A 22,820-nucleotide genomic window follows, 5' to 3' on the forward strand; every position below is an offset into this window, starting at 1 on the left:
GCCACCATGTCAGCTACCAGCTGAATACCACCAAGTCCTCATTGCCTGAGTCACTAAGCTTGAGGGAAGTTTATTGCACAGTCACAGATAACCAAAACTTTGTCCTAGAACAAGGGTGGCAACTTTGGTGGGCTGGCAACATGGGACCGGCCTCCAGCTCCTATAAATGAAGTTTGACTGGAACACTCCCATTCACTTACATATTGTGTGTGGCTGCTTTCCTGCTACCAAAGGGGAGTTGGTTAGTCTTGTGAAGACCACATGACCCACAAAACCTAAAATATTTATTTTCTGGCCCATACTGAAAGTTTGCTGACCCTTCTTTTTTTTTTCCAAAAGATTTTATTTATTTATTTGACAGACAGAGATCACAAGTAGGCAGAGAGGCAGGCAGAGAGAGAGGAGGAAGCAGGCTCCCTGCTGAGCATAGAGCCTGATGCGGGGCTTGATCCCAGGACCCTGAGATCATGACCCGAGTTAACCCACTGAGCCACCCACGAGTCCCTGCTGACCCTTCTCTTAAAAGAAGCTTTACGTATGAAACCCACGCTTCTCTTTCCAGAATATATGATAACCAGTTTGCTGCCATTCACCATCTTATGCTGACTTTGGCCAAGGCTTATGTTCTTTGGAAAGCCAGTTCACCTCTCTTGGTCTCAGTTCCCTCATTTGAAAAATGAGGTGGTTGGACTGGGTCAGTCCTTCCCTAGAAGTGTTCCATGAAACACTAAATCCACAGGATGCTCTGTGGAAAATGGTTCTGTAGACAAAATCTAGGAAACACTGTCCACTATCGTGATGGAGATACACAATGCTCATTAGCATATTAAGGCTCCTGTAGTTTATCTGTGTTTACATGGTGTTTTCTCAGACACGATGGTATCAGAGCTCTCTTACACAATGCTCATTAGCATATTAAGGCTCCTGTAGTTTATCTGTGTTTACATGGTGTTTTCTCAGACACGATGGTATCAGAGCTCTCTCCTCATAGCACCTGCTGGCATCACATGGAGCCCATACTGGGAAGAACACATTCCAGGAAATACTACACTGGATGCTCTTCAGGGTTCCTTTTGGCTTCAACAATCCCTGGGTCTTGGATTCATTTTTTCTGGTGACAGAGAGCTAGCTTTTTTCAGTACTCTTTTAGATTTCCTTTTCTAAAGACTGCTGCTTTTAATTTCTTAGCAATGTGTGACTCTGCCAGTATAATCTGCTGACTTTTCAGATTGGAGATGCAGTGGCCAATTAAGCAAGCTGTAAATTCTCCTAGAGGAACTAAAATGACACAGTGATCACCAGTCTTTCAGTGACAATTATAATTATGGTCTTAAAGTAAAGCAGGGACAAATGCAGGCACATTTTTAGATTACTACTAGTTTTTATAATCCAAGGATTTTTTCACATGTGCCAACAGAGAGTATAAAATTCCCTCTTGACATTACAAATGCTATTCAAACAATATCAAATGAACATGCTTAATAATGTAAACAGTGTTTAGAAAATATTAAATTAAATATTAAGTAACCTTACTTATCCAGACTGCTTGTTTAATATTTCAAGTTACCTGATCAATTACATAAAACAGGAATTTGCTGCTGAGATATAATAGAGCAAGGCTGTCTTCCCAGTGCATGAGGCTGTTTTGAGATTTCTGACATATGGATAAATCTTGACATGTCACAGTATTATTTGCATTTAAGTAGGCACATATATTTTCTTGGTTCCAGCTATTTCAGAGGTAACATGTTACATTATATACACAACTACTCAATTATCAATTCTCTCAGCAGCTAAAATGCATCGATTTAAATAGGCCACAAGTAATTTATCTAATAATTATTAGGGAAAAAAATGTTAATAAACTCATTCTTATAGACAGATCAAAGAAACAAGTTTAATTCACCTAAAATGTATCTCAAGATATCACTTAAGACTTATAATGTTATTTACTAAAATCTGTGTCTATATTAACCTAAACTAGTAAACCAGGAGTGATTTTTTTTTCCCCCTAGGGGACATTTGGCAATGTCTGGAGACATTTTTGGTTGTCCCAATATGGAAGTTGTCATTGGCCAGGAATGTTGCTCACCATCATACAGTACATAGAACAGGCTCCCATAACAAAGAATTATCCAACCCAAAATGTCAATAGTGCTGAAGTAGAGAAACCCTGATCTAAACCACTCTCTGAAACTATAAGATATTTATAAAGTAATATCTGTAAGCATATTTAGGATCTACCAAATTGTTTGCTAAGAGTTGACTTAGCCGGGTGCCTGGGTGGCTCAGTGGGTTAAGCCTCTGCCTTCGGCTCAGGTCATGATCCCAGGGTCCTGGGATCCAGCCCCACATCGGCTCTCTGCTCAGCAGGGAACCTGCTTCATCCCTTCCCCCGCCCCCACCCCCCGCCCGCCTCTATGCCTACTTGTGATCTCTGTCTGTCAAATAAATAAATAAAATCTTAAAAAATTAAGAAAAAAAAAAAGAGTTGACTTACCCAACCATAATCTTTTTTTTGAAAAACTGAAGTATAATTGACATATAATATTATATCAGTTTCAGGGGCTGTACATACTGATTCAACAATTAAACACATTACAGAATGCTCACAGAAAGCATAGTTACCATCTGTCACCAGATAAATTTTTTACAAATTATTGACTATATTGCCTAGGCTGTACTTTTCATCCCCGTGACTTACTTATTTATAAAGGGAAGTTTGTACCTCTTAACCTCCTTCACCTATTTCATCTGCCCCCTCAACTACCTCCCCTCTGACAACTACTAGTTGGTTCTCTGTGTTTAACTCTGTTTAGATTATGCAGTCCTGGGGTGCTTGGGTGGCTCAGTCATTAAAGTTCTGCCTTAGCTCAGGTCATGATCCCAGGGTCCTGGGATTAAGCCCCATGTCGGGCTCCCTGCTCAGCAGGAAGCCTACTTCTCCCTCTCCCACTCCCCTTGCTTGTGTTCCCTCTTTTGCTGTCTCTCTCTGTCAAATAAATAAATAAAATCTTAAAAAAAAAAAAAAAGATTATGCAGTCCTTTAAGGCAGGAACATGCCTTTGAATCCCCAGCAGGGAGGAGCAGAGGGAGAGGGAGAAGCAGGCTCCCTGTTGAGCAGGGACACCATCAAGCGGCTCCATCCCAGGATCCTGAGATCATAACTGGGCTGAAGGCAGACGCCTAACCGACTGAGCCACCCAGGAGCCCAGGCCTAACACTTAAATAATGTTTGCTGAATGTATTTTAGTACTTGTAGGTGAGCCACACAACACTGAGATGACCAGATATTTTGAGTTTGTCTGATTTAACCATAGTGACATGGATGCCATGTCCTCAGCCAAGCCCACGGATCGTTCCTTAGAAGTACCTAGGACATTTTGAAACAATAAGGATATCACTTGATATATTTTCTGCTTTATTTTAATACTTTCCTCTTCCTGGGGCTCCACAGTCTTCATGGTTTTACCAACATCTCTACACTGATCACTTCCAAAATCTAGATAGAGTCAGTCTTACAGTTGAGAAGGGTCTCAGATACCATAGCCTTCAGCCTTCACCAGAGGAGATCCCTCCCACAACTCCGACAACTGCTCATAGAGCCCACTTGGGTGGGTGAGTCTACTCACTCTGTCCAATGAAATCAGACAGGCCTAACTACTCTCCAGTCCACCCAGATCCGCACCCAAAATTCCCGCAGATCTTGTGGCCACCTCAGGCACATCACAGAACTAGGCCGCCTGCGCAATGTAGATCCCTCTCCATCTGTGAAGACAGATGTGCCACCGAATTTCGAGATATTAATCTATATTTTTCCTTTTGTATTTTCCCCCTTTCTTTCCTACCACTCATGCAGGTGGCAGGATCTGGGCTTCCTCGTCTGGCGGTGTGGTGGTGGGGGGCACACTGTGGCAGGAAATTGCCAGCTCTCCCTTTCCCTTCCTGGGTTTTGTTTCCCAAAAGCCTACACTGGTTGAGGAGATTTTGCTAACTGACTCAGGAAACAAAGGAAGGTGGGGATGCTTGTAGATATAACAAAAGCAAATAGGAAGTTCCATTAATAGCAACGAGAGGGGAAAAGAGGGAGGAGAGACCTCCTTTCCCTCAGACACAGAAAAGAAAGGAATCTCTTGCAAAGGTCAGAAAGCAGGGACTTCCCTGTCTCCTCCCTTACCAAGATTCTCTGCCCCAGATGAGGTCTGATACAGCAGAACATCCATCCTGAAGGACCACATGGACTTGGCCAATGGTTGCCCGAACTGGAACTCTCGGCTTCAACTCCCTCAATTTCCTTAACGACCCCCATTACCATTTGACGACTTTGTTCTGTCCTGGAGATGTCTCTTCACAGCAAAGTTGGGGGCCAGAGACTCACCAGCTCTGTAGAGGTGGAAGGGCACAGCGCATGGAGGTTTGTTGGAGTCTGACAGACCTAGGGCTGAATCTGGGGCTCATTTCCTAATTGTTACCTCCAACAACTTTCCTAATCAGGGACTTAGCTTTCCCTTCTAGGAAGTAAGGATGATGTTATCTACGAGGGTGGTCATAGAGGTCTATGGTCAGATATCCTGGAAAACCCGCAGTCATGAGTGCAGTCAGCAGATAGCATGGTGCAGGGAGATGGGGGTACTGTGGCATCTTCTGGAATGACCGAAGCATTGGTCCAAGCCAATGCCGTCCTCTCCACAGGCTGCTCCTAGCCAGTGCCTGAGCGCAGCATGGGGACTAGAGCCTGAACAGTTCTGTCCAACATGTGACAAACTTGTAAGAAAAGCTACATATCAGTCTGAGGCTCCTGCTATCCATTTCTCCCTCCTTCCTCCCTTCCTTTCATGAGACTAGTCCGGTCTGGTCGGAAGGCTCTATTAGCCTGTTCTCCCCTCTTTCTCTGTGTTTAGTCTTTCATAGGTATTTTCTCCAGTAAGTTGCACTTCTAATTCCATTTAAGTGTCTGCTTCCCAAGACCCAAACTGACACAACTCTCTTTATAAGACTCTTCTAAATATTGGAAATAATAGCATACTCCTAGCGTTTGGTATCTGCTCAGTAAGGGTTAACTTCCATTAGCTGGTAAGGACTGTAGAGTCAGGGGCTGGGTAGTACATTCTTGTATTTACACACAGGGTTTGAATTACACATTCCATTTTGTAAGTGGACTTCGTAGGCAATGTGAAGTTAGACTTCTTAACATAACACTCCAGACTCCAGCCTATCCAAATTATCTGTGGGGCAGGTAACCAGGTATGTGTACAGGTAGGTGGGACTGTGAGGACAGGACACTGGCTTTGGGGCCAGATAAATCTAATCTAGTTCTAATTTGCTGTGTGACCTTAGGAAAGTCATTTCACCTCTCTCCCTTCAGTAGCCTCATCTACAAAATGGGGATAATACAAAATAAGTATAATTACCTTACTAGGTAACAGTGAAGATTAGAAATAAGCTATGTAAAGCATCTAGCTTCGCTTCTGGCCTAATAAGCATCCGATAAAAGGATGCATCCTACTCTTACTGCCTTTCACTCATTCACTTAGTCAATAAATATTTATTGTGGGACTATCATAATGAAGGACTGAGATATAACAGTGAACCAGACAGGAACACATCCTTACAGAGCCTGACAGGTTAGCCATGGCAGAATGCAAAGTATATCTGATAATTTTAACAGAAACACCTAGGTGGTACTTATTCCATGCCAGGCTCTGTCCTAAGAGCTTTTTTTTTTTTTTAAGATTTTATTTTTTTATTTGAGAGACAGAGATCATAAGTAGGCAGAGAGAGGGGGGGAAGCAGGCTCCCTGCCAAGCAGAGAGCCCAATGTGGGGCTTGATCCCAGGACTCTGGGATCATGACCTGAGCTGAAGACAGAGGCTTTAACCCACTGAGCCACCCAGGCACCCCTGTCCTAAGAGCTTTACCGCATACTCACTCATTGAAACCTTACACCAACCCAGTGAGGAAAGTACTTGCTCAAGATTACAAAACCAGTGTGGATCTGAACATGGGCAATCTGGCTTCAGAGTGAATGCTTTTAACAGCTATGCTGTATTGTCTCTCTAAACATCTGAATTAGATTTTATGCTTCCACAGGGCATAAATGATCCTTACAAAAGTATATATTTAAAAACCTAGTAAATTAAATCAGTAGGAAAGACAGTTATTTTCTTTAGAGAAACACAGGCACAGAAGTAGTAAATCAGCTGAGCGGTAGACACGTATCAGCCACTGGTGACCCACGGGAGAACAGTCAGCACCTCCCCCCACCCAAATCCCTGTCATTTTCTTGGCTTCCACCTCAGTAGTTGCTTTCTGGCAATGGCACCAGGACATACGTTGCTATAATATAATTTTTCATCTTACTTAACCCTGACCTCTTCATCGGCTATAACCGTAGGGCTCTTCTAGTTCCCATAAATTCTCAACCTTCAAGGTCACATCTTTTCTGCCTACTGGAATTTTCTGGCAGAAAAATTAAAGGAAAGTCAAATTAGTATGTTTTATTTGCTTTTCTCTTTTCATAAATGTGTCCCCATGACTGGATTAAGTAGTCTGCCGAGTATTTGCACGGTTATCAGGCAGCAGGCAAGTGATGGGACACTGGACACTAGGTTCAGTTCTTACACGGCAGAACTGATGTCCCAGTTCCGGATGCCTGAGTGTAGCCAACAGGACAGCAGCAGTGTGTGAGAAAAACCCTTTATGTTTATGACAACAGATCATCACCATCATTCTAGAACAAAATGACAATGGTAATGGGAAAACAAAAAACACGCCAGCCCCTCCTGTCCCAGCAAGAATGACGAACGCAAAAAAATGATGGTACTTACTGGGGGACATTGTGCAAGTTTATCAGCTGCCACCAGTTGAACATTTAAGTGTTTGCTTTGGGACTTTCCTCTAGACTTAATCAACCGCTGTAAAACCTGATAGAAGAAGACATGAATCAATGAGTTAAAAGAAAAATGAATAAACCAAGGCTTTTTAATATAGTCTGGCTAGCCCTGAGTATTAATAGAGAGGAAATACAATATGAAAAATGATATATATAAACTCTGTAATGACATCACCCACTTACAGTGGCTCTCACTTGCAGAGGCTTTGATATGTACATCCTATTCTCTCTCCGTGTGGGGTCCTGGAGGGAACTCAAGTTCCTGCCCTAGATTTTACCCAGAGATTTTATTTATTTATTTATTTACTTTTAAACATTTTTTAAAGAGTGTATTTATTTATTTGACAGAGAGAGAGAGAGAGAGAGAGAGAGAGAGCACAGCAGGGGGAGTGGAAGAGGGCGAGGGAAAAGCAGACTCTGCACTGAACAGGAAGCCTGACACTGGGGCTCAATCCCAGGACCCTGGGGTCATGACCCGAGTTGAAGGCAGACACTAAACTGACTGAGCCACCCAGGTGCTCCTACCCAGAGAAATTAGAACCCTGCAAAAGTGGAGGAACTGATCTGTACAAGGTCATTTATGTCCAAATTCAGTGAAGTAATATTTTAGATCACTATCTCAATATCAGATAAATATCAGTCATTTATATATCTGGTCCTTTTGGTCACTGATAATTATTGAGGTGTTCCAGTTTACATTAACAAGATTTCACATTAGAAATCTAGGCAAAACATTTGCACTGGCATATTGCTACCTATAAACCAGTGATTACCTGTGTCATTCAGGCATGGCTATAACTGCACTTGCCATATACTCCCTCTCCCTTCCATTTTTTTTTAAGCTGAAATAGGGCCCTCACCCCAAAATAGTACTGGTCGGTGAGGCTCTACGACACCTCAGCGTGTATGTCCACAGGAGACCCTGTTCCTACACTTAATGACCCCATGGTGACTGGGGCAGTGGGCAAAAGAGGTTGAAATCTATTCCGCTGCAATGAAGTGTATCTGAATCCCCCTCAGTGCAGGGCCAAAGAGACCTCGAGGTGGTCAAGGCAGATTCAATCCATTCTAATGGTTCCCAAAAGGTCCTGGTTTGGTCAGGATTCCCAAGTCCATCCCGTGCAGAATGAGTGCCTGCAAAGATGGAAGGCTGAGGGCTGGGGAAGGACACAGCTTCTTTAGACATTCTCCATCTGTGAGAGGCGACTACTGTTCTGGTTGGAAGTTGAATTACACATAGCACTAAACTGCACTCTTGGAGGCACTGAAAATAAACTAATTATTAAGGTAACACCTCCCTAGGATATCTATTTCACATTAACTTTTTAGAATATCATCACTTCTTAAAAATGAAAGAACAGCCTAATCAAAAGAGACCAATTTGAGGCTGTCTCACTTTTATTTTTATCTACCTTTGTGGCATAAAGACACAGGGCAGATATCCCACTATGTTTAATCACAGAATACCTTACTCCCTGGAGACCCAAACTGAGCCCATATATAATGTCTATAATTTTTCCATAAGAGATTTTAAACAGTGAAGTTTGGCTTTATATATGATAGATGTATATACCTTTACTTGCTCAGTCGGGGAGAGAATATAGGTGTTACAAGAATCAATATTGCCCAAGAAATTAACTAAGATATAACCTAAAGTCTCTGAAAAGCCATACTTCCTTTTCCATACCTTTCTTAATTTTTTATTTCTATTGTATTCTTGCATAACTGCCTGCCTGGTGAACCACAATAGAAAGAGACCTTCTTTAAAACAATGGCTATTCTTTATTTGCTATCTTAGAATTTCTAGAACTTGGACAGACTGTGGGAATTAAAAACTGCCCATTAAAGGCATCTCAATAAGATATTCTCCTTACCCACTAACAACAAAGCACAGAGCAAAGAATATTCCAAAGGAAATGAGCTTCTAATCTGTAAGGCAGAAATGAGCTAATTACCTTTGGAGATGAGACTTTTACATGAACAATAATTGGTGCTAAAGAAGTCTTTATAAGTTGCGCTGGGTGATTGATGGTGTCTGCGTCAAGAACAACCAGTTGCAAAGATCTCGCCAACTCAAAGATTCTTTCAATTTCACTTTGTACTTCCGCTAAAAGGAGAAATAATATGTAACAGGACATAGTTATTTTTATTAATTAATTCTTACATTTAAAAACATAGTACCCCTTTCAGATGTTTGTCTACATTGCAAAACAGAACGTTTTGAATTTCATATTTCTATTCACTTAAGATCTTTTCCAAAGAGAGAGAGATGGGTTGAGTTTTGAGTTTTGCATAAAAAAAAATTTGGTGAAAAAATTGAGATGGCTCTCTTAACTCACTTCTTACACTTGCCCTGAAATTTAGCTATTTATATAGCTAGGTTGTTTATGACTGTTGCTTTGTTCTAAAGAACTTTTACTTTTTTTTTTTTAAGATTTTATTTATTTATTTGACAGAGAGAGAGAGAGAGAGATCAGAAAGAGGCAGAGAGGCAGGTAGAGAGAGAGAGGGGGAGAAGCAGACTCCCTGCTGAGCAGAGAGCCCAATGCCAGGCTTGATCCCAAGACCCTGAGATCATGACCTGAGCTGAAGGCAGAGGCTTAACCCACTCAGCCGCCCAGGTGCCCCTAAAGAACTTTTACTTTATCTATGAAAGCTGAAACCACATTTAGGAAAGACTTGAAATACATGTGTAGAGCAACATCACATGGAAAGCAAATTACACGGAAATATTTCAAGCAATCAACAATTTATATATTAATATTCTGTAACTATGTTTTTTAAAAATCCCACAACTCATCTGTGTTGAATGACATGCATATTTTTCATCCAGGGTTAAATGTCGGGTCTACTCTTACAACTAATATATGGCTATGTCTTAATTCAAGTATTAGGGCTGGTACACTTGTTCTAGGGAATAGTTTTCAGTATTAAAGGAAAAAAAACCTAAGGCAATTATATTATAAATGCTGAAATGTCTTGAGAATGAAAATCTATCCAACTGTCTGTAATGGCCAAGTGACCTGAATCCCTGCACAAATCTGGTGAAATAAAAAAATCTAGTTATTCTCCATGTCTGAAGCAATCCAGCTATTTTTAAAACAAAGCAGATTATCGATAAAAACAAAATTTGGCTTTCTAAAGCAGAAAATACTTTTTCATATATATTTTATAAATTATCTGATTTACTGGGTCATGTCCAAAGTCTGAATTAGACTACTTAATTTTCAGAGAGATGATCTTGTTTTGCTTTTTACTTATTTTTATTTTTGGCTTATATATTATAGGCATGACCTAGCAATGTTGTAATCTTGTTTAAATTACACAGAGTAGACAAAGTTACCTAATATAAATCACTTCAAATATGGTCTAGGAAAGAGGTGATGTTGCTCTAAATATACTCATTGAAAAGGTTTTCTACCAGAAAGCCACGATTTGTTTTGTTTACCCAGTATATATTCAAGTTCACGTCACCCACCAAAAAATCCTCCCTTCCTTAACAAGGGTGTGCAGGAGTATGAATGCTCAAGACTATCTTGTAATTCTACTTTCATGGGTTTTGCATAATAGCCTACAATTCTTTCCACAAAATCTCTGATGTTTAATGCATGATTTGTATTAGAAATAGGAATTTCGAGAATGAACATAACTATTATTTTTCATATGATCCAATCCCAATGGTCTGAAAGATTTTATACTGCTTTGAAAAGTGACTAGCTCCCAAGACATTTATGTAAAGAATTTGGACAATTAGGCTCATTTGCAAAATTCTTCTGAAATCACACACTACATTTGTTAATAATAATAACATACCTTTCCCTTTTTTTCTCATGTGTCAAAAACAGTTAAAAAGGGTTTTTCTTATGAGAGAAGCTCAGTAAAGTGTAATTTGTAGTGTAGCAGATTTCAGCCTCTGGCTGTTGGAGCACTTTCTCCATTTGTTGTTGTCATTAAATTGCCACTAGTTTAACTCCTGGCCAGGACTATCGTAGAACAAATCTGCGTTACTTTAAGTTTCAAATCTGAATACAGTGTTTCCTGGAGTAGCAAAAAGGTAGTGAGGCAAAATGGACTACTCTCATACAAAGAACCCTTGAGGCACACTGTGTAAATACTACAGAAATACCTAGCCTTATTTACTCTGCATAAGCAATGAGGTAAACGTGGTTTTTGACCTGTGCAGAGGGCAAGCACATCCAAGGCTTAGCCAACACAAAACTCTTAGACAATGGACATTCTGGCATGAGTAGAGAGGTGCTTGGGCAAGCCAGAAGGCTGCAGAGGCCATACTATATACCAGAGTGGGTCTATATTTGGATAATATATATTTGGAATTCAATACATAGACTGAGAAAGAGAACAGCATTTATATCTACATAGCCCATTTTCTTTAAAAAAAAAAAAATTAAGCAAACCCAGCAATCTTGACTTCCCATGCTGATTCTCAGAGGATTCCAATGGACGTTTCCTCATGATCTTATTCCAGACAAATGGGGCTCTGAGAAGTCATGGACTATGATGCTGAAAGAACCTCAATGAACACTTCTATAACTTGACCATGACCAGTCTAGACCCATCTGTCTCCAGCATCTCTGTCACCTGTGACCTTTCCTAAATCCAAATGCTTAAACTACTCCAACGGCTCCTTTGGGTTCAGGGCAATATTTCCCAAAGTGAGTATCTTCAAACACTAATCCCTTAAGATATCCTATTTTATTTATTTAGTTAGTTAGTTAGTTAGTTTTTTGCAAAATATCGCAGGCTCTATTAGTTTCTTTTGGAATTTCAAACATGCATTGCCCTTTCTATTTTAATGGCTCTCAGAAGTCTTGCAGTAAAGATGGCCAACTGTTTAATCCAAATTTCCAAATTTGACTACGGAAAACATTTTGGATGTAACAACTATTAGTACCCTTTACAATTCACATTTCATAGAGTCTACTTTGGAGGTTTCTTTAGCAAGGCATACTTAGAGCCCTAACACACTGACCTCAACCTACGTTTACAGTCTCTTCCCCTGTTGCTCCCAAACCATGGCACCCACTCCCCTTTTCTAAGCATTTTCTGCACAGTCTACTTGATTATCTATCCAGCAATGTTTTTTACATGCTGACATCTTTGCACATTCTTGTCTGCCTTGAAGGACCAGCTCAAATATAACTTCTTCAAAGTCTTCTCTGACACCTCTTACTCCCTACCCTTCTTTCTTTATACCCCTAGCTCTTGGCTCCCAATTCCATTGTCAAACAGCATTTAACCATCTGCCCCTTCTTCCCAGTGGCTTATGGGTAAGATACTTTTTCTTAGTTACGTTTGTACTTCCACAGTCTAGCATAATGTGTGGCACATAACAATAAACATATGCACTAACAAGCAGGCGAATGGACATAGGTGGCTCACGAAGTGGTTTTTATAACAGACTGCCATTAAATTAATTCTAATGGTTGTAGGTATATGAATTTGCAAAGCAAAGGGAAAAGTCAGTAAACTGACATTCACCTTGTTTTGTCCTCACTATTTACGCCAACTCCACTCCACTGACTCAAACATGTGACTGGATTATGCCGAATGACTTCTAGGAATATCCATGAGACGCTTAGTTAGGGTAGATGGTTAGAGTCAGCAACCTCATGTATGCGCTTAAGTGTTTTTAAAGCTCTCATTATAGATCAGAGGAAAGAGTAATTAAAAGTCAAAGGCACTTTGTGGAGTGAAAAGGACAGTGGAAGATAGGAGAACAGACAGTGAATGCTTGTTTAAGAAATCTTCAGTCTAATTTGGCATCCTTGTCTCCCACAACATTTAACTTCAGCCAGTCACCTAATATGATTCATCATCATCAACTCTTGCACTGTTACTTCGTTAAAGTCAAAATACTGTGTCTTTAAGAGTGTTTTACTCTGTATGTGATGGATCTAAACGCTGAGCTAAGGAAAGAACCATTGATGTCCAGGATCCTGCCCTCACAAGGACAGACAACTATTCCACTGGTATGTTTAACATTCTTTCCTAAGGCAACCAGCCAACAAATATTATTGAACAATTATCATGTGCCAATCCCATGCCAGGAATATAGAGATGATACTTTGTAGCCTCTTTCTAATCTGTGCACTTCTTGGCTCAGGGTCAAGATTCAGGCTCCAACAAACTCTTGTTGGGTTGTTTGGGTGTGCAAGCTATCCTGGATTTTGTTTGTTTGTTTGTTTTCTATCATCATCTCAGTAGTTTAAGATGTTGTGAACACAGAAGACCCCTATCTTTACTACCCTGCCCACGAGGAAGAGGGGAGTAAAACAAACTGCCCGCAAAATGTGAATGCGAGAGAGACTCCTAGAAAGTTACAAGTGGACTATACCACTCTTGGCAATCACAAAAAGCACAACACAGGCTTTGAGATGAATGTCGTGATTCCCCAGCAGCATGGACTTGTTTCTGTGGATGGTGATTCCATCTTCCACTGCCCTATTCACACATGGCTTTATAAAGTAGCTAAGCATATACTGAGTAAGGGACAGGTGGGGCTAGGTAAGGAGAGATAGGTAGGGGACTATGTGACTGGGCTCACATGGGGGCTATGTGTTCAGGCTCACAGAAATCCCAGATGTGGAAAATGCTGAGGCGTACAAAACCAGAAATGAGGAAATATAACGAGACTAATGAGTCTACCTCATTTGTCTTAAATGTCAGAAATATCTCTGTAACAGCTACAGCTGGGCCACTGAAAATTAGCAAACTTCAAAGAAAAAGTAAACATAGTGCCAGCAGTGATAGAGACATCAAGATTCAAGTTCCCCAGTCAGTTCTCAATAAAAGACCACCACTGAAAACCCCCAGTGGCAACCCATTCGGGACCTCTCTCACTTTAGAGAGTTTTTCCCCTCTCCTTTCTGTTCTCACCTTCACTTAATAAACTTTCACTTCACCCTTTTGTATCTCTGAGACTCATTCTTTGACTCCTTGAGACAAGCGTCCTGCTATCTTGTAACAATAGGGCATTTCCCCCTTCTCCATCATGGTGAATTTCAGAATGCTTTCTGACTGTGCTCCAGGAAAGACACATTTAATGCTCATGGCTATTTCCACTTAAAGATGGGATTATTCACAAAGACCCTATTATCTAGCTTTCTATTAAAGATCCGAGAAGGTTGAACATCTCATTTCTTTTCATGTCAGATGTGACTCAGGTATGACAGATACCATTAGCCTCATTGAGAAGCTGGGGCAGAGTGGAGGTGAGTGGTTTTGTGTGGTTAGGCAGTAACAAACCAGGAGAGCCCAATGAGGATTCTTCCCACCAGACTACTAATGAACTAATTGACTAGAGCTGAGAGCGGAGGCTCTGGCTGCTGTAGGACTCCGTTCCCTTCTTTTCCATGGATAGCATTCTCTTCAGTTAATCGGCACTTCCCCATTCTGAATGGGGAGCAAACTGGAAAAGGCATTCACAAACGAAACATGTGCCATCCCGCTCTGAAAGTATAGCTTGGACGAGTACCACATTTGAACATCTTACCTAAGCTGGACCGAGTGTTCGAACGTTCAATTATTGCTCTCTTGCTGGGATTATTTAGGACAGACCTCTTAGCAAGAGAAATGTCAGCTGTCACTCTTGTTATTGATATCCTATGAATAGGAACACAGAATAGAACAAGCCAGTAAAAAAGGTCGTGGGGCTCTCAAGTGATTTATAACCACAGTACTTAATAACCACTCTACATACGGCACTACAATCACAGTATAATAAACATTGGCCACAAGTATTTTAAACAGGCTTTGGCAGGTATTAAAATATAAGCTGGGTAGAATGGAAGAAGGTTTTGACTATTTAACCAAAACCCAAACCCAAACAAAAACCTGTTGTTAAAAATGCAGCTCTTCCTTCACTATTACCTACCTTGCCAAATTCTCTTCATAATGCACACCATACCAGGAGGGAATCAAAACATATGAATAAACCATGCTCTTTTTGGGAAGCAGCAATACAGTTTCCTTTCAATTCACGTTTGATTTGCTCTTGAACAAGACCTCCAGGAACTACGAATGTTCTACCCAGGCATATCAATGCTGCTGGCCAAAGGGGAAAGCCCTCTTCATTTTCATCAGCGACACTCAACCAGTTGGTAGCGATGTTGCATTCCTAGTGCTCAACAGTTACATCATGATACAAGAAGCATTTCCCCCCAGGCCCAAAGAAACCTTTCATTTCTAAGAATATGGAAAATATGGTTTCTCATCTGCATGCACAAGATTCTTTAGTATATTTGCTTAAGACTTTGAATGCATAAAGTGGGGAGCCGTGAGACACTAGAGTTGAGGGCAATATGAGAATTGTGCAAGGATTCTGGTAAGTCAGAAAGTTTCCTGCAGTTACGCAAAAGAATAAAGCACAGACACCACAAATGAACAAAGAGGCGTCTATCTGCCTATGATTGATCCCATAAGGATCTCTGGAATTTACAGTTTTATAGTCCTTTACTTTAAACTGGCATTGATCAATTTCAGATGATTATCTATCTGGAGAATGCAAAGAATGCCACTCTGAGCCACCACTGCCACCACGGACTTTTCTCCACTCTCATTTTCAGTGCTTGGCAGAGTTCTGGAAAGGAGACAAAAGAGTAGTGTCCCTTCCCTTTGTGCTCAGTGCAGCCGTTCTCCTTCGTTTTTATATTCCTTTGGGGGTTGGGGCAGGGGAGAGTTGTAAACAATAGCTGAGCCACCTGTCATCTCACACCTGTTTTGGTATACCATCAGCCCTCTTAGGAGACCCTTTACCTGACTTCAGTGACCCAAAGTCTTAAGGAAAATTTAAAATACTCCTTTTCACAAATGACTGGAAATAGCTTGTTTAAAGCAACAGGCTGTACAAAAGTTCGGATGTCATTTTAACGCAAAGCACCTTCTTATGTCATTATATTGTATTTATAAGCTGTAGATGGTACGTTTTAAATTTTTACATTTTTTAGAATTTTTAAGCACTAATAAATTATTTGAGGCATCTTCAAATTATCTTCTGCAGAAACCAAGGGTTCTGTGAAATACCCCAGGTCACTGAGAACACTGAAGGGAAGCTGAGTTGGCAGAGGGCCAGAGTTCCCTCTGCCCATGCCAGGCAAACACCTCTGCCTTTCTGTTTTCTACATTGGGGCTTTATATATGATTTCATTGTAAAAAGCTGTTCAGCTGCTAAAAGACATTGGAAAACACGGGTCAAGTACAGCTTCTTCATTTTGCCAAGAAAACTGAAACACAGAGGGGAAGTTCCACATGATTAGTGAGAGGCTAAGAAGGCCTAAAACCCAGGCCCCCAAACACCAGGCAGTACTTAGTCACCTGACTCATAAGTCTCTTAGTTTCAGTTTTCTTCTCTAGCAACCCTGCATGCCCAGATGCAAGCCAAATCGTCAAGGGCAGACGCAGTCGACCTTGGCCATGTGCAGAGAGGTGGTCAGGATTTCAGTGAGGTTAAAGTCAAGTGAATCTCATGTCTCAGTCTCCATTACTCAGTTGGCCTTTGCAACCTGAGGTATGGAATCTCACGGGCAGTCCTGTGCTCCCAGCTCTTTAATTTACAGATAGGGTTTGCTTGTTTATTTTTGTGTTTCTGTTTGTCTGTAGTTTTAAGAATAGAGTTGCTGGTTAGAAACATGGAGTCAAGTTCCAGAGCAAATCAAATCTATGACTGGAGAGAAGTGGGTTAATTTAGGAACAGAATTCAACTTTCTAGAATAAAGACTTTTGGAGGGCCTAAAATGTTTGTTCTGCATAAGGGAGATCAAGTTTGCTAGTTCTCTATAAGCCAAATAGTAACCTTTGTTTCTTAAAGTTTCAAAGGATTACCAACAGGCGCATACTCTTATTTTTTTCTGGATTTTAAACATGTTTACAAAGCTATTTTCAAACACACACAGAGTTTTAAAAGTTTTTACAAGTTCTACAAAAAAGCAGACAAACAAACAATACACACATACACAGAAAAAAAAACTGCTTCGTGTATTTCACAAATAGGAAAAGGTATGGGTAATAAGGTTCTTTTTCTTGTTTTATTTGTCAACAAAACACCAACAAATTTGTTAATCTAAGTTATTTCTCAAATATATTTTTTAAAAGGATTTATTTATTTATTTTAGAGACTGGGGAGGGGGGTGGCAGGGAGCGGGAGAGAGAGAATCCCCAAATGGATTCCCCACCAAGCATGGATCCCATTGCGGGGCTCGATCCCAAGACCCCCACTGAGATCACAACCTGAGTAGAAAACAAGATTTGGCCACTTGGCATGTATTATTACAAGTTATTTCTTAGTAACAGTATACATGCATGCATGGAAGAGCTCAGGACAAGACAGACACTGCCCCAGAAACCTTTCAATAAGACAAAAGAGAGGCTTCTATTTTCCGTACAAAGATGCTTACTATTACCAAAATCAGACACCAAATCCAAACTATTTTTTGTAAAAGGCTTCCTAGCAATACAATTGAAGTTTATATACTTTTTAAAGTTTTATATACTTTAAAAATATATTTTGTATACTAGTTATATATTTACTATTATTTTTTTTTCTTAGAACAATGCCCTTTCTACTTCTTTTCTTGCCGTACTCATTCCCCCCAGTGTCTTTCAGTACTTCCATGCATCTTATTTGAGATACATCTTTTAAAAGTTCCCTAGGAAACTTTTCCGTGACAGTGTCAGTGATTGCTGACTGGTAGGTAAACACTAACAGAAGTTCAGTTCCTCAGCGGACTGGTAGTAGCAAATGTCACTGAAAACTAGCAAAAACTGTTCTCTGAATCTAAGCAAATCTGAATCCCATTTATTCTTTATTTCTGTTTTGGAATTCATCATAATTGCTGTCATCTATCATGACCAATGAGTATTAGTTTTCTGCAAAAGATGCTACTTTTAGTTATAACTCATTCATTCAAAAACAATTAGTATTTCCATGTTCATTCAGAACAGCTAACCAGGTCCTTCTGTACTCTATCTTTGCTACATCTAATATGCAATGCTGCTAGTGCATTAATTTAAAAAAAAAAAAAAACAACTACTAGTATTCATAGATAAGACCATGCCAAAGAACAGAGCAGTACACTGTCAAGAGAATTGGGATGGAGAGCCTACACAGATCTGAGTGTTCTCCCTGGATCTTCTCTTCTCCTTTTTTTTTTTTTTTTTTAAGATTTTATTTATTTGACACGCAGAGAGAGAAATCACAAGTAGGCAGAGAGGCAGGCAGAAGAGAGGGGGAAGCAGGCTCGCCGCTGAGCAGATAGCCCGATATGGGGCTCGATCCCAGGACCCTGAGATCATGACCTGAGCCGAAGGCAGAGGCTTAACCCACTGAGCCACCCAGGTGCCCTGGATCTTGCTCTTCTTGCTGGGTGTGTGACCATAAACAAGTCATGTCATCTTTCGAGCATCAGTATGCTAATCAATACAATGGTGATGACGGCTTTGCCAAACTTTCTCACGGGACTGTCAGTGGGAGCAAACAAGGTAATATATAAAAGTGCTTTGCTAAATAATTATTCATAATGTCCTATGTTGATTGGCACATACAAAATGTTTATAAGATAGTTATTGGAGATTTAAAGACTAGAAGAGGACAGTTTCTTTATATCCTATCCTTAGAAATTAGCAGTTGACCATGAACTCTCCTATCCCCAGAATCCATGAAATTTATATATACTTTGGGGGTGAGAGAATCAGGTCAGACAGGTTATAATCACGACCTGCTAATTTAAATTTTCATGTTTGGCATTCAAGTGTTCAATTACATGTCTCTAGTGTTTGACCCCTGATGAGTTTGCATTTAAAGAAAAAATGGTAGAAGGAGATGATAAGAGGGTGATACTGATTTTGAAACAGAAGGCGCAGTGGTGTTTTTTTTCCATTTGTTGACTGCAGTTACAAGTTGTTTTCATTCTGCCATGCCTTGGGTGCTGTGTGATACCATCAAGGGTGCCCACTGCTGTTTATAAATAAATACTACCTCTCTGAGTCTCTGAAGTTGTATCCTCAGCCTGTTTTCTTCAAATTCTTTCTTAGACCCTTTTTTTCCTTTGAGTAGCCTTTGGCTAACAACTTCCTTTAACTTTAGATCTTATCTATACAGGCTACAGGATGTTCGTTTAAGATTTTTGGCCATGACCATGTCTATTACAAAGCGTTGCACAACTGCCAGAGAGAGGACCTGGCTGTCAAAATGCATAAAGCAACAATTCATTGGAATTTGAAATGATTAGTCTAGGACCACAAATGGCAGTTGGTTTGACTGCCTGTTGTTCAGACTATGGTATATTCAACCAGCTGAACACACCTCTTCCCGAAGGATGATCCCCCGTGAATGCTGGTGGTGTAAAATGAAGAGCGAAAAGCTCCATGTCACGTTGCGTCCTGGGTGTTCAGCAGGCTGACGCCACTGCGCCAGCTGGTTAGGCTCACCCAATTTATGACTGTGCCTAGGAACTGCCAATACGTGTGGATATCCACATGGACAAAGACCCCCCAGGCACTAGTTTGTCCTATGCTTTTCGTTTTTCTTACATATATCACAGGTAAGCCCTACAGTAGCAGCCACAGCAATAAACCTGTAATAAGTAGCTCTCAACAGACTCAAATAATTTGAGGTATTAAAAAAAGGGTAAGTCTATGATTTTGTAACCATCAAGCTGTTGGACTTGGATCCAGTTTGTTGACTTATTTTCAAACCAGGATCTGAAAAACAGTACTGAACAGAGCCTCTTAGCCAATGGATCCCTTTTTGGCTCTTTCTGAAAAATAAGACTTTCCCTTGACTCTTTGGTCTAACCATCATAGCCAATTAAACATGGAGTAGGTTTCCACCAGAACATACTGTTTATGCTATATCACTGTGCTAAAGCCTTCTGTGTAATTGTTCTCTTGGCTGATTTCAGTTAAAGACTATTTGTTGTTTTCTCTCCCTTTATTAATTGGTAAAACATAATACGGCAGATTGTCATAGCTCAGAATGTAAGGTTATTTCCCACACAGCAGATGTGTTGGAGGGAGGGTGAGGCTACAAGCCTGTTGCTTCTTCCTTATCAAAGTCTCTACATACTCCCAGCTAATGAATTCATTACTGCTTTTTTCTGTTGCACTGGCCTCTTATTATTTGAAAGCAAGTCCACTCTGCTACTCCCAACTTTACCATCTATCTTTTCCAAACACTGCCATAAATCAGAGCTCTCCAGTGCCAAGTCTCTCTCTCTGGCTATTCCTTTTGCGGCTGTTTGAATCCTCCCCCTATCTCCGGATCCTCGGCTGTGCTATCAGACCGTATGGAACACTTGGCATTGACATTTTAATTCTATTTCTACTAAAACCATCTTCAATAGTGTGTGTAAATGCTTGATGCAGCAACTCTAGCCGACTCAGAACAAATCTTTCCTGTTACCACCAAATGCACTTCCTCTTTCTGGGGCTGAAAATTGAAGAAAAACCTCAGATGCTTCATTCTTGAAAACAATCAAGCCACTCACTTTCTCTTTGTTAAATTTTAATAGTTCCCTCCTTCTATTCCCATAGGTCCTACCTTTCAGACTGTTAAAAATATTGTTGTTTATAAGGATGCTATGTGGTGACAGAAACAACGTGATGCAAACAGGCTGTGTTATGGGAAGGAATTTGTTCAGCTGGAGGGCTATTATGGGGTCGCCTGATGAGGCACTGCTCAGAACTTCCTGAGGTAAAGACACCACAGGTTAAAACCACACAACTTTAAGCATAGGTAGAGAAAGTATGTGTGTGTGTGTGTGTGTGTGGCCAATAACAAAGAAGATGAAGCCATGCATGTTAGCTGCCTCCAACACACAGATTGCTGCATGAAGGTAAGGGTTATGGCCCAGTCATTAGCAAGCAAGATCAAGGCTACTACTATCAAGTTAAAGAATCAGAGTTCAGCCGTTCTTTGCAATGCTTTTTCAAGAAGTGAAACCCCAATTACCAAACATGCTCAAACCAAAGCAGTTTATCCATCTGTTTGTGGTTGCTGAAGAAAAGAGATTACATATGATCTCACTGATATGAGGAATTTGAGAAACAAGACAGAGGATCATAGGGGAAGAGAGGAAAAAATGAAACAAGATGAAACCAGAGAGGGAGACAAACCGTAAGAGACTTTTAATCTCAGGAAGCAAACTGAGCATTGCTGGAGGGGAAGGGGATGGGATGGAGAGGGTGGCTGGGTGATGGACATTGGGGAGGGTATGTGCTATGGGGAGTGCTGTGAAGTGTGTAAGACTGATGAATCACAGACTTGTACCCCTGGGGCAAATAATACATTCTATGTTAATTAAAAAAAAGAAAAGCGATTACAATAAAAGAACTCTTATATTTCCTTCCAACTCTAATATTTAGTGCTTTTTATTGTTTTGTTTGGAACTCTTTCATCCTCTGCCTATTTTCTTTAAAAAAAAGGAAGGGGGGAGGAGGAAGAACAGGTTAAACCCACGGCTTTCTTAGTAAGTGCTTTGTGTCCACTAGATGAACGTGGCAGAGACTGTTCAACAAAATCTATTTCCAACTCCTCCTGGCCACATAGTTAGACTACATTTCCCAGCGTACTTTGCAACTCAGCATGGCCACATGACCGGGTTCTGACCAATGAAAAGTGAGGATCCGTGTGCGTCAGCTCCAGGCTGGCGCGCACCTCTTCCCACCCACCGACTAGACAGACCACCCTCAGGCCAAGGATGCCAAATGATGGGTGAGACAAACTTTCTGTCCATCCTCCCCTCCCGAGTATAACCCCCTCTGCCGAGCTGAGGAACGCCTGCTTCAAACTGGTAAACGAGCAACAGTTAAGATCCCACTGGGTCTGAATCATTACACATTTTGGGGTCTATTTATGAAGGCAGCCTGGCATTCTACTAATGTACCCGGCCATTCACATAACGGCACTGAAGCATTCTCATTCCTTGAACTAAAATCTCAACGACTGGAACCAAAATTTTCAGTTTCTTTGTATGTAGTCCCAGAAACTAATGAATATTTTAAACACAATTACCCAGAAGGCTTTTCTTTTGACAAATATATACAGTTTGTGCTTAAAGCATTATTAGGTTTACTTTTCTCCTTAAAATACCATATTTTTTAAAAACCTATTTGAAGCTATTTTTAAAAGTATTTGGTAAGTTGGATGCATGTACCCATACTTCTCGGTACACACTATGTACATTTTCTTCATTTCTAGTAAGTCTTCAGAATTTGCAATGTGGTTATTTTATAAGAGTGCATTCTGCATTGTGAAGGAGCTCAGTACTTAGTATTGAGTCAAGATGAGCTTTTTACCATTTCTCTGCAAAACACAGAAACTGTTTCAGACATTTTTCACAAAACTTAAATGATAAAATTATTTGAGGGCTAAAGACTGAGCTGTGGGGGCGCCCGGGTGGCTCAGTGGGTTAAGCCGCTGCCTTCAGCTCAGGTCATGATCTCAGAGTCCTGGGATCGAGCCCCGCATTGGGCTCTCTGCTCAGCAGGGAGCCTGCTTCCTCCTCTCTCTCTGCCTGCCTCTCTGCCTGCTTGTGATCTCTCTCTGTCAAATAAATAAATAAAATCTTTAAAAAAAAAAAAAAAAGACTGAGCTGTGTTAGTCATAGGGTACATACAAAATAAACCAATAAAATACAAGGTGATTTATTGGTAAAATAAACCCAGAACTAAGCATCCAAACAAGTATTATTCCCTACAAATAGTCACTCTGGGAAGCTTATGGTGAAAACACTTCTTGCACTTTTCTCGTGAGGAAACTCAGTACTTTATACCTTCGTATGTACACACACGCGCGCACACACACAAACACATGCAGGCACAGTTCCCAAGTATTATTACCAGCTTCACCAGTGAGCCACCACATTTATCAGAAATAGTCTATATTTTCATTAATATTTTTCATAAAATAAGT

The 22,820-nt window shown here is 40.6% G+C and overlaps 1 protein-coding gene across 4 annotated transcripts in view; it reads right to left on the reverse strand.

The window, feature by feature from the left end:
- CACNB4 (calcium voltage-gated channel auxiliary subunit beta 4) overlaps positions 1-22,820 on the reverse strand; it is a 238,695-nt gene that overhangs the window by 9,818 nt on the left and 206,057 nt on the right. For all 4 annotated transcript variants that reach the window (XM_032857798.1, XM_032857799.1, XM_032857800.1 and 1 more), the window contains 3 exons: positions 14,406-14,515; positions 8,848-8,999; positions 6,828-6,923 (listed from right to left, as the gene is read on the reverse strand). In XM_032857798.1, the coding sequence (XP_032713689.1) occupies positions 6,828-6,923; positions 8,848-8,999; positions 14,406-14,515 (358 nt within the window). The remainder of the gene's footprint in view (positions 1-6,827; positions 6,924-8,847; positions 9,000-14,405; positions 14,516-22,820) is intronic.

Source organism: Lontra canadensis, unplaced genomic scaffold (genome assembly GCF_010015895.1).
Source record: "Lontra canadensis isolate GAN:19392208 unplaced genomic scaffold, GSC_riverotter_1.0 scaffold13, whole genome shotgun sequence".
NCBI classification, from domain to species: domain Eukaryota; kingdom Metazoa; phylum Chordata; class Mammalia; order Carnivora; family Mustelidae; genus Lontra; species Lontra canadensis.